We start from the raw sequence: 13,031 nt of genomic DNA on the forward strand, positions 1-13,031 counted from the left end.
GACAAAACTTGTTTTGATCTGTGAGCCTATAAGACTAGTGACTGAAGCTAACTGATATTGCTACGGGGCTTTGCAAAAGGTATCTACACTGTGGTCCAGATGAAGTTCGATGAATTGTGATATCTCAGAATATAGAACTGAAAGACCAAGAATATGTAACCTTGCCTCGCTACAAAATTTATTAGAATGTTAGAAATTAAATTTAAATAAATAAAGACATGCAGAAACCTTATTGAATGTTTCTTTATTCAAAACCAACATTTTTTACTTAGAGACTTTGAGTCAATGAACGAAGGAACATGTTCGTCTCGTCAAGTATTTGAGAGAATTCGTTTTTTGAGTAAATTACACGAGAAATTAAACTCCATTCAATTGCCTTTAAGTTTTCGAAAAAATGTTGTTTTCGAGAATGGTCAGACGAAGAATTAATATTAGACTCGATTAATAATTTTCAGTAGACTTGAATTCTCTGTAGACTTTCATAGAGAAAGACCCATAAACGTTTGGAACGTAGAACGTGAAAGCGAGACATCGTTCGATCGATAGATCTCGACGTGATAATTATAGTAAATGCATTGAATTATTCGGTCCCGGAGGCTTCCAAGTCGAGTACTGAGAAAACTGTGCGAGGCGAAACGTAACCTGTCCGTCCTGTGCCAACTTTCACTCCAAGCGTGACGATCCCAACAGTGCCGTAAAGAAACCAAGGGGGGGGCGACTCTAAGAAAACTGAGAATCCCAAATGTTGCCCGATAAAAATTCACGGCCTCGTAAAAACAACTAATCAAGAACGGCAAGTAAAACGAGGAGTATCGCCCATCCAAGTTAATCTCACGGTACAATTTATACCAATGTATTTGAAAAGTTAAGTAAAATTATTAAATGAAAATTTGACTCACTCGATGAAGGAATGAAATAAATGATGTTAATGCTCGGTAAATGATTTTAATAAAACGAAGAGAAGATGTAAATAATTGCCTCTTAAAGGTCCACTTAAAAATACTCTATATCGTTCTATAATATAGAAGAAATATTTTAATTGTGAATGATATAATAATGTGATTTTACAAACTATGTTTTACAAATAAATTATATTTATAAAACAAAAAGATTTGAATTATTCATCTATATGTTGTATTTTTGTACAAAAATTATGTACATTATGCATATTATATTTACAATACAATTACAATATTACTCCAATGTACGGCCCTGGTTCCACCCCTAGCGCCCATCCCTACGTTCACCCTCACCTTCTTTTGGTTCCCCCACCACGCGCATGAAGGATTCTCCTATTGACGTTCTACCCCCTCCACAGCTCTCCCTCCACGCCTCCTTCATCTTTTCCAGCACACCCACGCGTACTATCCCTCTTGCGTATCACAGGCCATGCTCTGACGTAATATTGTTACGTCAGAACAGCATCGTACGCCGGCGCATATACGATGCACCTGTTCGTTTCTTTTAGGTTTAGATGTCGTTCACGAGATTAATTCGAATAGGTTGGAAGTAAATTTTGGTCGAACTTTTTCTTGATATATACAAAATTTTTATTATAACATATGATAGTTCTAAGAAGTAAAATCCAAAAATATTGGTACTAAAGCGTGAAAATAATGACTTTCAAAGTTACACGCATATAAAAATCATATTGCACGGTTGGACGCCATATTGACTTAGTAGACAAAGTCATCGTCATGATACGAATCTCTTTTACAGGACGTCTTAAAATTGATACATTTTTATATTCTTTTCGTTAAAAACTATTAAATGTTATAAAATGAAGTCATAAGTTCAGTATGATCTAAAATGAAGTTCATAAAATGAAATCCTCATATCCATTTTAAGTTTACCCGATATAGGTTAAAGAATTGACAATTGCATATTTATAACTTTAAATACGATTTATGCATTTATAATTCTACCTATTTTGTGCATAGCATTAGTCTGTAATTATATAGTGACATTAATTTAGAATATTTAAACCATTAATTTATAGTAATATTTAAGCTATTTTTTGTAACTATATAAAATAACTATAACTATTTCTAATTAGATATAATTATAGTGATGAATTATGCGTGAAACGTGTTGATTAATATCAATATATAATACATATTTAAAATTTGTTTCTTCTATTATAGTGTTTTCTCCTTAATGGGGCTTTTATCATTAATTTCAATCTAAGAAGATTATTAAAAGAAATAGTGTCTTCTCTTAGATAGGATTCCAATTCACTAAATATACTTTACATACCTAAAATGCAAACTATAAAATTCGAATATTCAAATATTCAAAAAAGTTAAAGAACCCTTTTTTCTTCTTTTGCAATTATTTTGCAATACGGTAATCAAAACCAGTATCCTGTTGAAATTATAAAAGACCCCAAAGTATCATTTCAAGGTTAAGTTAATAAACATAAACCTTCATTTTTTTAAATAAACCATTCATTGTATTTGTTCACACGGAAATTTAACTAAATTTTTTTAATTATTTTTTTAGAAATTACGATAGAAATTACGATTTTTTGTTTCTCATGTAGTACTTACGGAAGAGGAGCGAAGTCTGTTAAAGATCGACATAATTTGTGAATATGGCGGTTGAAAATATATAACTTTGATGCCTAATGGCTTTCAGGATACGTAGAAAGTAACGAAAACGAATAAACACGGGATAAATCTGAATAAAACACGGAAACATTACGTTAACGAGGTACACGTAATTCACATTGAGAAATTCAAACGCAATACTAATATATCGATTCTTATAATTTCGATTCTCGAGTCATACATATATTGCCATTTTTATATTCGTACAATTCTCGATATTTATATAATCGATCTTAGTCAACCAAACGGGGAGATCCCCCTTTTTGCCTTTAGTAAGGCGTTTTCTTCTTTTTTTATTGTTATTATCAGTTATTGTTTACCTGGAATTGTTCCCAATTAATTGCGATACTTTTTCTGCTTTTATGAAGTACGGTATATAATAAAATACACCAATTTGATGGTGTTAAAATTAATTAAAAAGTTATACTATCAGTTATGACTAAATAAAGTTATAATCGAACAATACCGAATTATCAACAATATCGAATTTTTAATTTCACATTCAAGTCGTGTTATTTATTTTTAGTCATCTTTAATGTTTTTAATTTTACCTATATTTTTTTGTACTTTTAATATATACTTTTAATTTGATGTTTTGTATAAACGATATGTGAAATCGTTAAACAAAATCATTATTTCAAAATATAATTGACCACTTAAATAATTTTTAGAGTTCTTTGTTTTTCAAGTAGTGAATATTAGTCCTCGTTACTTGAAAAAATGTACGGTGCACAGCTTATAGGTTGGGTTGTCCAGTACAGTGAGAAGCGTGTAGCTCGCTCTGGCGCGCGAAGTTGGCTAAGTGTTAACAAATTGAATCCTTAACCTCACTTTCGTTATAAAGTAATTATTGTATAATAAAATAATTGAATTTGAAATCTAGTTTGTAATAATATTAATTTTGTTGCCAATAAACTATGAATATATAAGTTTATAGTATTTCATGTTATCAGTGCTTATTGAATGTATGTTAAATAATACATGACCTGAAAGCGATAAATATAGAAGAAACATGCTACGTACAGTAATAGATAGAAGATTAATCTGCACTGCGTTTTTCCCATTTGCTTCTTCGTCCGACAACACTTCCAATGATAGGTGGATAGATACATCCAAAGTAAAAGGATTTTTAGGCAAATACAGATGTTACTTTTATGACGAGTAAGAGTAATCATTTAATTTATATTCATCCATTTATTTAACACATTATTACAATATTTACTTTGCACAGAAAAGGGTATCCAACCAAAGAGGTACAATCAGTCTTGAATGCAACATGTGCAGGGAGTGCAACAGGATTTGTCTTGGGGGCATTATATAAATTAAAAGACGTGCCACAAACATTCAAACATGAGAATCAAGCTACATTATATGAAAACAAGTTTGAATATAAAAAGAATCTGCAAAGAAGAATTGAAATTGTTACGTTTAAAGCAGGTTTTCCATTTGCCATGAAAATTGGACTGTTTTGTTTCTTATTCTCGTAAGTCTTGCAACTAATTTCTATTATAATATTGTACAAATATAAATTAATCTAATATTCTTTATCAGGAGCATGTCTTCATTCTTCTATGTATATAGGGGATACAAATTTGATATAATAAATTCCACGTTTAGTGGTGCTATAACTGGTTTCATATTCAAAATGAATATGGGTATAAAGGGATTAATTTCAGGAACTATAATAGGTACAATATTGGGTACCTTATATGGCTCTGTCACAAAATTCCTTTTATGGATAACTGGATCTGAAATGGAGAACGCTTATGAAGCTGGAAGCAAATTAATGAACATAAGACGAGAGTATGTTTGCTATATTAATTGAACTTAAAAATTTTCCATTCCAAATTTGAATACCAAAGATAAATTTCCATTTTTTAGTAAAATAAAAGAACATGCAAAGTCCATGAATGCAAACGAATTATCAGAACTGCAAATGATGTATATTAAGAATCAAGAAGCGAATGAAGCACTTAATAAGGAGAAGAAAGAGTAAGAATTTAAAAGATAAAAATTTAATAACGAATGTATATATCTTATTAACATATATCTATTAATTTATGTAATTATTACATGAAATATTATGTAATAATATTTATATTTGATAAATACAAAACATGTATAGAACATATTCAAATCATTCTGGTCTTATCCATAATATTTAAGATGAATGATAAATAAAAATCATTCTGTAATATAATCAATTGTCATTAAGAACAATCCTTATTTACATCCTAATAATACTCTGTGCATTAAATTATAAATGAATGTAGTATAAATACAAGTTTAAAATCGTAGTTACAGAATAGGCCTAATATTTGAAACTTCTTTTTAAGATTTGAAGTATCTGCATATAAATGGTTCTTAAATTATAAAACAAATAATCCTCCTTAATGAGGAAAAAAGCTAGATAAAACAAAAAACTTTCATCTTTTAACACAAGAGAACACAATATATATTTATCTGTATATGTGATGAGCATATTATATATCTTCTTAGTTCAACTCAACAAATTTGAAAAACATTTTTTTAAATCTCTTGTTCCGAAGTTCCTAAATCTTGAACCTTGGTTAAGCGTTTTGCCCCTCTGCCTGGTGGACCCTTAGGTTTCGCAAATTTTGGCTGATGTAAACTGATTTTTGGATGTAATTCCTCTTGTAAAAATTCTTCAGTTAGTTCTCTTCCATCATCTATTTCAAGCTATATAATCAACATATTTTAAAGGGAATTATTACATTGCATTACAAACTAGAAACATCATTTACTTTGTGAGAAAAAAATACATGAAAAATGAAAAATAAAACTCTAACTTGATAGGCCTATTCTGTAAGCTGAATGTCTTAAACATATCTTAAAATCTTAATCATAATTACATACCCATCCAACGACTGATTCACGTTCGCTCCTTAGAAACCTATTAAATTCTGTGCAGATAAATCATGATAAATAAAGAAGTGTTACACGTTACCTTATTGGCAAATTAAAACACAACAAAGTGTAAGATTAAATTGCATAATGCTTTATTATTTCTAGCGTGTTTAGTATTGGCAAGATACACAATTTGTTTGATCATAATGAACCTACAATTATGTACTAACAGGTTGGAAACGGAATTATACTAAAAACTTACAGAATAGGCCTGGTACAATATATTATAAATTGAAATATTCCCAGGCTACAGTGTGCGTTATGTTTAAATATAGAACACATTATTCATTAACAAGTTTTTGAGCACTTCGCGAAAAACTTTCCTTTTTTTTGCAACTAGACATAGAAATGTGTGCCAAATTCTATTTGTTCGTCAACATGTAAAAATAGGAAAACATCGATAAGGAATTTAAGCTGAAAAAGCTTTTACACAACTATAAAGGAATGAAATACTAATAAATTATGAGTATATTATATTCAAGAACTTCCAATTCTTGTAAAAAATCTCATGCTTCAAGCTTAACTTTCATATCAATGTAAATGTATGTATAATAATATATACTTGGTAGCAAATGAAAACTAACAAAAATTTTTCAATGGATTTGAATAAATGCCAAGAATCTGACACACTTTTTTATTATTATAAAACTTGTTAAATTAGGCCAAACTCTTTCAATAAGTTTTTTATTTATTTCTTGGACGAAAATTTTTAAAAAGTTTATAAAAAGCTACGAGAGTTAAAAAAATACAGATCACAAAAAATAGAATGCCTCTCGAATATCTTGTTTGCTGGCTACTAGATTATAGTCCCATTTGCTATACATTTCGTATTAGGAATGTTTTAGAAGAAATCTAAAAATACTTTAAAAGAGATAACAGTAACTTATCACAATTCATTATGCGCTGTTCTCTAATTAGTTTAAATTATTAAATTGAAGCGTATAAGAATATGATATATGAATTTTCTTATTTAAAACATATCTTATTATACCTTACATCTTTTATTAAAAATGAAAGTAATAAAAAGTTAAAAAATAACCGTAAAGTATATAGAATGTGTGTGGGTGTGGGTGTATGGGTAAGTGCGTACATACGTGTATATGAATGTTCAAATATTTTTATCTATATAAATTCAAACACTGCACAATTTTTCCGATTGTACAACTAATGGGACATACCAAGTTCAGTCTTTATATATATATTTGTGGAATCTAATGTTTTGTATAATTTACAATAGTATAGAACATGATAATATATATATATATATTTATATATATATATATATATACACATACATACATATATAATATAATGTATATAAATATATATATACATATATAATTTAATATGTATATAAAGTAAATAGTATTATCACTAGCTTGTGTTCAAAAATGATAATCATGTGCAAAGAAAATATATCCACAAATTAATGTGGTAATTTGCACGTTTATCACTTATCCATTTATCTTCTTATTTATATTTCACAGAGAAGTTAGGTGAGTGGCATTAGCTAACTGGAGCACATGGAATTTTCCCTAACTCTCTAATAATCACATAAGGTATGCAGGTTTTACCACAGATATTTGTTTGAAACACTCTACCTCTATTTATCACTAATTCCTATATGAGTGTTCGAATGAATTTGAAAGTCAAGCCTTCGAGTTTCACTTAATAAAATTACTAATATATGAAAAATGAATACTTAAAAATACAATATATCACTTTTCATTGGACTAGGAACTAATTCACACAGTTAACTCACTGGGTTTATTTTTCACATCTGACACAATAAACATTAAAAGTAGCATAAGAATTATATAAACTATAAAAGATGTAAATTAAAGGAACTATATAGAGAAAAAAATATCTTCATAAGATTTTTTATTAGACATTGGAACGCAATTAAAAAAATGCAAAATCCAATAGAAGGCTTCACTTTCAATGTCAAGCAACTAATTCTCACTTCATGATCTTTCTGCTTTTTTTGTTCTTTTTCATACAGTATTTTCTGCACGAATAAACAATTATCCATTACATTATGGTACTGGATCAACAAGAACTACATCTCATGGGAATTCTATGCATTGCGAGTTTCTCATAGTTATCAAAAAGATATTTTGTAAAGATCTTAACATGACAATTTTGCTCTTTAAAATTTAGAAAAATACATTGTTTGGTCTACTCTGAATTGCTACATAGATATACATATCACTTTGACCAATTATTACTAAATATCAATAAATATATTGCTAATTAATAAAAGATTTATCTCTGTAAAGATGCGCATTAAACATTTTCTCATTTAAATCACTCCATAATAACTGCATAACTATACTGTGCTAATGTCGAAGTTATTCAAAACCGATTACACCATCTTACACTACATAACATATTCGATCAATTAATATCGTATTATCACAAATTCAGAATTTACGAAGGAAGATATTAAATGTGTAAAACATCTGAAATATTTTATAACATTTAAGAAACATTTAAAAATGACAGACAAAGAACGTAGATTCGGTTAACTCAAGATACAAGATCTCTTCTGTTTTGACTTTTTCTCGGATATAGATTGAGGAGGAGCATAGGGCGTTGATGGAGTTGCAGGAGTTATTGCAGCTGTTTCTTTTATAGTTGGAGGATCTTCCAACATGTCTGCCAATTCCTCACCACTATTTACTTCCAACTAGGATTTATCAAATTTTTACGAAAATAAAAAAAGAAAAAAAGAAATAATTTAATTTCAACATTAAGATTCACATGAAGAGAAATGAAATTTGAAAGCAAGAAATACTACACAATGCGACTAAAAGGGTAAAATATTCGTTAATATCGATGCACGCTATAAGAACTATCTTTTTTTAATTAAATATGAAATACATTTCTCACTGGTATAAAAAATGCACAACATACAATTGAATATTTTTATCTTTCAAAAAGCGTATAGATCCTAATATGATTTACCAGTTTTAAATGATCCTGTTAAGACATTCATGCAAAAACAAACCAATAGAAACAAAATAAATTAGAAAATATGGTTTACATCAAGAACTTTTATTTATTTACTTACTTTTTTCGTTATAGTCACTCCAAGTGATTGAATAAGTTCTAATAGCGGAGCTTTACACGATGAATATAACATCCTTTCCTTAATACTGCAACTGTATCCTGGCATGCTATATATAAAAACTGCAACATAGAGGTACATTATTGATTGAAAGACTAACATTTTTATTTTTAGAACATACCTATACATTCCATGTAATCTCCTTCGTGCGTGTGCTTAAAATTATAAAGATGATATCTAGCAGAATCAGATGGGACTTTTGTTGGTAGTTTATCCAGTGAAACTTCACAAGCCATAACTAAATGTATCTTCTCCTCTTCTAAGTCGATTTTTAATTGAACATATTCATGTATACCTTTACCAAGCTCCATGATCGCTTGTTTTGCCTCATCCGTAACAGGGAAGGCAACACCACTCAATGTTTGATGCCTTGTTTCTACACTATAATCTGTAGTAACTGTGTTTTTTTTAAGTTCTGCTAACTCTTCTTCTGCAGTGGTTAATGGTGCCGGTGCAGCATTATTCCTTTTGTATTTGTGATAACCTTCTAATGTTATATCCTCTGGCACCGTACCATGCAATTCTTCCTTTATAGACGCAGTTCCAAATTCTTGTTTCAAAGTTGCTTTTGTCGACGCATATAACATCTTTTGCCTAACTGGTGCAGTATCAGGTGACCAAGAGATAAATAACCAGTCATAACCAGAGTCAGAAGACTTAGTATCTAATCGATAAAGAATATATGCAGGTTGATTCTCAATGATCAATGGTTTGATCATCTTATCATAATCATCTTGCCACTTGTTCACTGGTTTTGAAGAAGCAGCAGGTGTTAGTTCCTCTATGAAACAAAGATACACTTTTATTCATGAAACTTGTATTAAATTCACACTCACTGAGGGCAAGAGGCAAACTTACCATTCTCAATGGAAACTTTCAAGACTCGTATTTTTCCATCTCGACATTTAGCAAACAATTTCTTAAGGGCATCGTTCGCTGAAATAACCAAACCATTAATTTGTCATTATTGTTGTAAAGATGTTTTGAGGTTAATGGCCTATATTGTAGAACTTTCTACGAGATTGTTATGTGGAATCAATATTACAATGTAATAATGAGTACCTTTGATCCCTGTCTGATGTGACATGGTTCGTAAAAAATTCGAGCTCTGTTGAAAATATGGTAGGAAATTAGTCGCGCTTCCTCCCCGACCTCTTCGGATTAATCGTGAACGAACGATCCACCACCACCACCACAAACGGACCGTTCAAATGACTAGAACACGATGAAAAAAATCGCAACAGAATCCGAAATTAGGGGAAACCACCGATACACAACCTATTTAGAGGAGAACTTTTCGGGAGGATCCTAGCAACAGAGAAACGTACGTCACGCCAGTGAACCTGTCAAGAATGCTCCAAATCACGGCCGTACGACCGTGCTCCAAACCAAGCGATTATAATTTATTATCGTGAACAAAAAAATCTTAACTGAAAAAGAAGCGACGTAAAAACCCACAGAAAATTATTTCAAACGCGAAAAATGCAACTTATTCAAATATTATTATTAAGACGAATAAAAATTTTTGAAATTTTGCAATATGACTTTTGCCCTTTATTCGCGTGTATCTGTTTTAACAAATCTTCAGTTCCATTTACAAACTTAATCACATTATTAAATTACGGATTTTTATGCAAATTCATATACATATTTAAAACGATAATTGAAATAATAAAATCTCAGTAGAAGATTATTTTATTTACAAAGTATTATAGGAAGCACTACACTTTGGATATTTTATATTCTTTCTTATATTTTTTCTCTATAAGTACATAAAAATATGCAGTCTATTATTTTACTATATATTGTAATCTAATATTAATTGCATTACATATACATATTTACTTATAATTGATTTATATCTTACAACAATATTTTAATTTTATTTCAAGATTTTTAATTAGTGCTGGAAAATATATTTTTATAAGAATCATTTGTATTATTAGCTCACGTATCTTCTAGATTTTCGTTTGGAATTGGAATTTCTGTAATATCATTCGCGTTTGAAATGTACACGTAATTCGAGTGTTTGAAAGATTCTCTTAAGATGTCGTGACATCAGCGTGACAGATGTGTGTTATGATTATTCTGATGCAAAAAAAATACGTGTAGTTTGACAGGTTTCACTTATATCGAAGTCGATTATACTATTATATTAAGAATATTAAGGAAAAATTATGAATTCAGTAAACCTTCGGATAACTGTTAGGGAAACCGAAAGGCGATCAGATTTGTACGAAGAGTGGAAAAGACGGGTAAATAATGTAACTTTTACAACAAACGTTGCAATTCTTTTTGAAATCAAGTACTGATACCATCACGTCAATTCATTTTTAATATTCAATTAAATTAAAATGCAAATCGTATAGTATTTTAAAATTAAAGATTCATTTCGTTAATTATTATTAATTAACAGTTAAGTTCATAAATATTCATTTTTTGATGACTCATTCGCCGATTTGTTAAACAATATTAGTTTATTATACTATTATACATTTAAAAAATTCTTGGAATTCTATATTAAATGATAGAATTAGTAATGCAAATTGATTGAAAAGAAACTGCAAATAAAATGTTGCATTAACATAACGTTGCCAATTAATGAGATGTAATTATTCAGTGGAATTTGTCATACCTCCAGCAAAATTTACAATATATATGAATAAATAAATATTGATTTGAAATAATAATAATAATAATAATGTTCCAGGCTTTTCTAGGTCCACTCCCGCAAGGATTTCTTAGATTGGAAGAGCGCAATGCTCAACAACAGCAAGAAGCTGCAGATCAGCAGGCTGCACTTGCTCTTCACCAGCTGCAAATGCAGAACATGCCAACAATGCATGAACCCCATGTCGGTAGACTTAGTATTACAATTGTTCAGGTAATTCTATGATTTTAGTAGACATGTAGGAGTTAATTCAGTTTTAAAAAGTAGTAGTGTATGTTTTGTAATAATATTTTAATCGTAATTTCAAAAAGATACTTCCTATAGGCTAAGCTTGTAAAAAACTATGGGATGACAAGAATGGATCCTTATGTGAGATTAAGAGTAGGCCATGCTGTATATGAAACACACACATGTTCAAACGGAGCAAAAAATCCACACTGGAACAAAGTTATTCAATGGTATGTAATTTGTATAATAAATTTATTATAAATCAAATTTATATACTTATTCCATCCATTACTTTCTTTTATCTTTTTATTATTCAGTTACTTGCCACCAGGAGTCTCACAAATATATGTAGAAGTTTATGATGAATGTTCGTTTGTAATGGATGAATTAATTGCATGGGGTCACATAGATATTCCATCAAAGGTCCTCCAGAAAGGGGAGATGCACGAAGATTGGTACATGCTTAGTGGAAAGCAAGGAGACAATCAAGAAGGAATGATAAATTTAGTTTTTAGTTATACGGTAAAAGTTATTAGTAATATGACAGAAAATATATTTAATCTACTACTAATAAGTTAATACCTGTATTTAATAATTTATCCATTTTGATAGACTAAGTGTCATCCATACATGAGTGCACCTCCAATTATGATGGTTCCTTCTTCAACAATGCTTGGCATGACACAGTATGCACCAGTAAATGTCTACACAGCACCTCCTACAGCTGCAGTGCCGCCTATTATTCCCAGTTCTATGCCAGATGCTGAAGTTATATTAAAACAGGTAATGTAAGAAGATAATAGCTTCACTTTTTTCCGCAATAAAACAACTTTTGTAATAATGTAATAACTTATAGATTTCAGAGATGTTCCCGAATGTGGATAAAGAGGTAATTAAATCAGTTTATGATGCAAATAATGGAAAGAAAGATGTAACTATAAATTCATTACTCCAAATGTGTGAATAAGTAACTTTTTATGCAACTCGTCATTTAACTCCAAAGGCCATATTTGTATTTTCTTGCTATATTGTATTTGAATGTGTAATATATTTGCAAATTACTACCATGCATTTTATGGTATATTAACATTTAGTGATTTTAATATAAGGGAATCCATAAAATATATTGGGCAGGGAAATATATATATATTTTTAAAGAAATATCTCTTTTAATCGTTTATATATTCATTCATCCTGTTTACATTTGTTTTCATCTTATATATACAGCTATATGTTTCGTTCTACATATGTTTCGTTCTACATATGTTTCGTTCTATAACATAAAAAATTTCAATTTTCTATATTTACACATTGGAGATCCCGTATTCGTTAAGAAATCTGTATTTAGATCTTACTATTTATAAAAAATAATAAACGTGTACATTTACATATTTTTACTTGTGTGTTTGGAAACGAATTACAAAAATATTGTACTCACGCATATTTAAACAGAATATATCTACAA

At 29.5% G+C, this 13,031-nt stretch overlaps 3 protein-coding genes across 6 annotated transcripts; 2 read left to right on the forward strand and 1 right to left on the reverse strand.

Annotated features, from left to right (window-relative positions):
• The first annotated feature begins 3,359 nt into the window (after positions 1-3,359).
• LOC117214467 (RPII140-upstream gene protein) lies at positions 3,360-4,742 on the forward strand. The gene is made up of 4 exons (XM_033460601.1): positions 3,360-3,770; positions 3,841-4,092; positions 4,161-4,412; positions 4,491-4,742. Exons 1-4 carry the CDS (start codon positions 3,622-3,624, stop codon positions 4,603-4,605), a joined length of 768 nt encoding a protein of 255 aa, XP_033316492.1. The 5' UTR covers positions 3,360-3,621; the 3' UTR covers positions 4,606-4,742.
• A 278-nt stretch (positions 4,743-5,020) lies between these two features.
• Positions 5,021-10,126, reverse strand: LOC117214466 (twinfilin). Of its 4 annotated transcripts, XM_033460596.1 has the most exons (6): positions 9,730-10,126; positions 9,526-9,603; positions 8,789-9,448; positions 8,611-8,729; positions 8,505-8,519; positions 5,021-5,309 (listed from the first exon to the last, which is right to left on the reverse strand). In XM_033460596.1, the coding sequence occupies exons 1-6, from the start codon at positions 9,752-9,754 to the stop codon at positions 5,139-5,141; spliced, it is 1,068 nt and encodes a 355-aa protein (XP_033316487.1). In that variant the 5' UTR covers positions 9,755-10,126; the 3' UTR covers positions 5,021-5,138. The 4 variants fall into 4 exon arrangements, with proteins under 4 accessions (XP_033316487.1, XP_033316488.1, XP_033316490.1 ...); XM_033460597.1 differs by lacking the exon at positions 8,505-8,519 and having other exon boundaries at positions 9,730-10,121; XM_033460599.1 differs by lacking the exons at positions 5,021-5,309; positions 8,505-8,519 and adding an exon at positions 5,353-5,533 and having other exon boundaries at positions 9,730-10,123.
• A 718-nt stretch (positions 10,127-10,844) lies between these two features.
• On the forward strand, positions 10,845-12,817 carry LOC117214199 (toll-interacting protein-like). Its single transcript, XM_033460085.1, has 6 exons — positions 10,845-10,922; positions 11,378-11,551; positions 11,663-11,796; positions 11,884-12,088; positions 12,179-12,349; positions 12,423-12,817. Exons 1-6 carry the CDS (start codon positions 10,845-10,847, stop codon positions 12,531-12,533), a joined length of 873 nt encoding a protein of 290 aa, XP_033315976.1. The 3' UTR covers positions 12,534-12,817.
• The last annotated feature ends 214 nt before the right edge of the window (positions 12,818-13,031 follow it).

The sequence above is a fragment of the Bombus bifarius genome, unplaced genomic scaffold, assembly GCF_011952205.1.
Source record: "Bombus bifarius isolate JDL3187 unplaced genomic scaffold, Bbif_JDL3187 scf7180000009200, whole genome shotgun sequence".
Classification (NCBI taxonomy): Eukaryota; Metazoa; Arthropoda; class Insecta; order Hymenoptera; family Apidae; genus Bombus; species Bombus bifarius.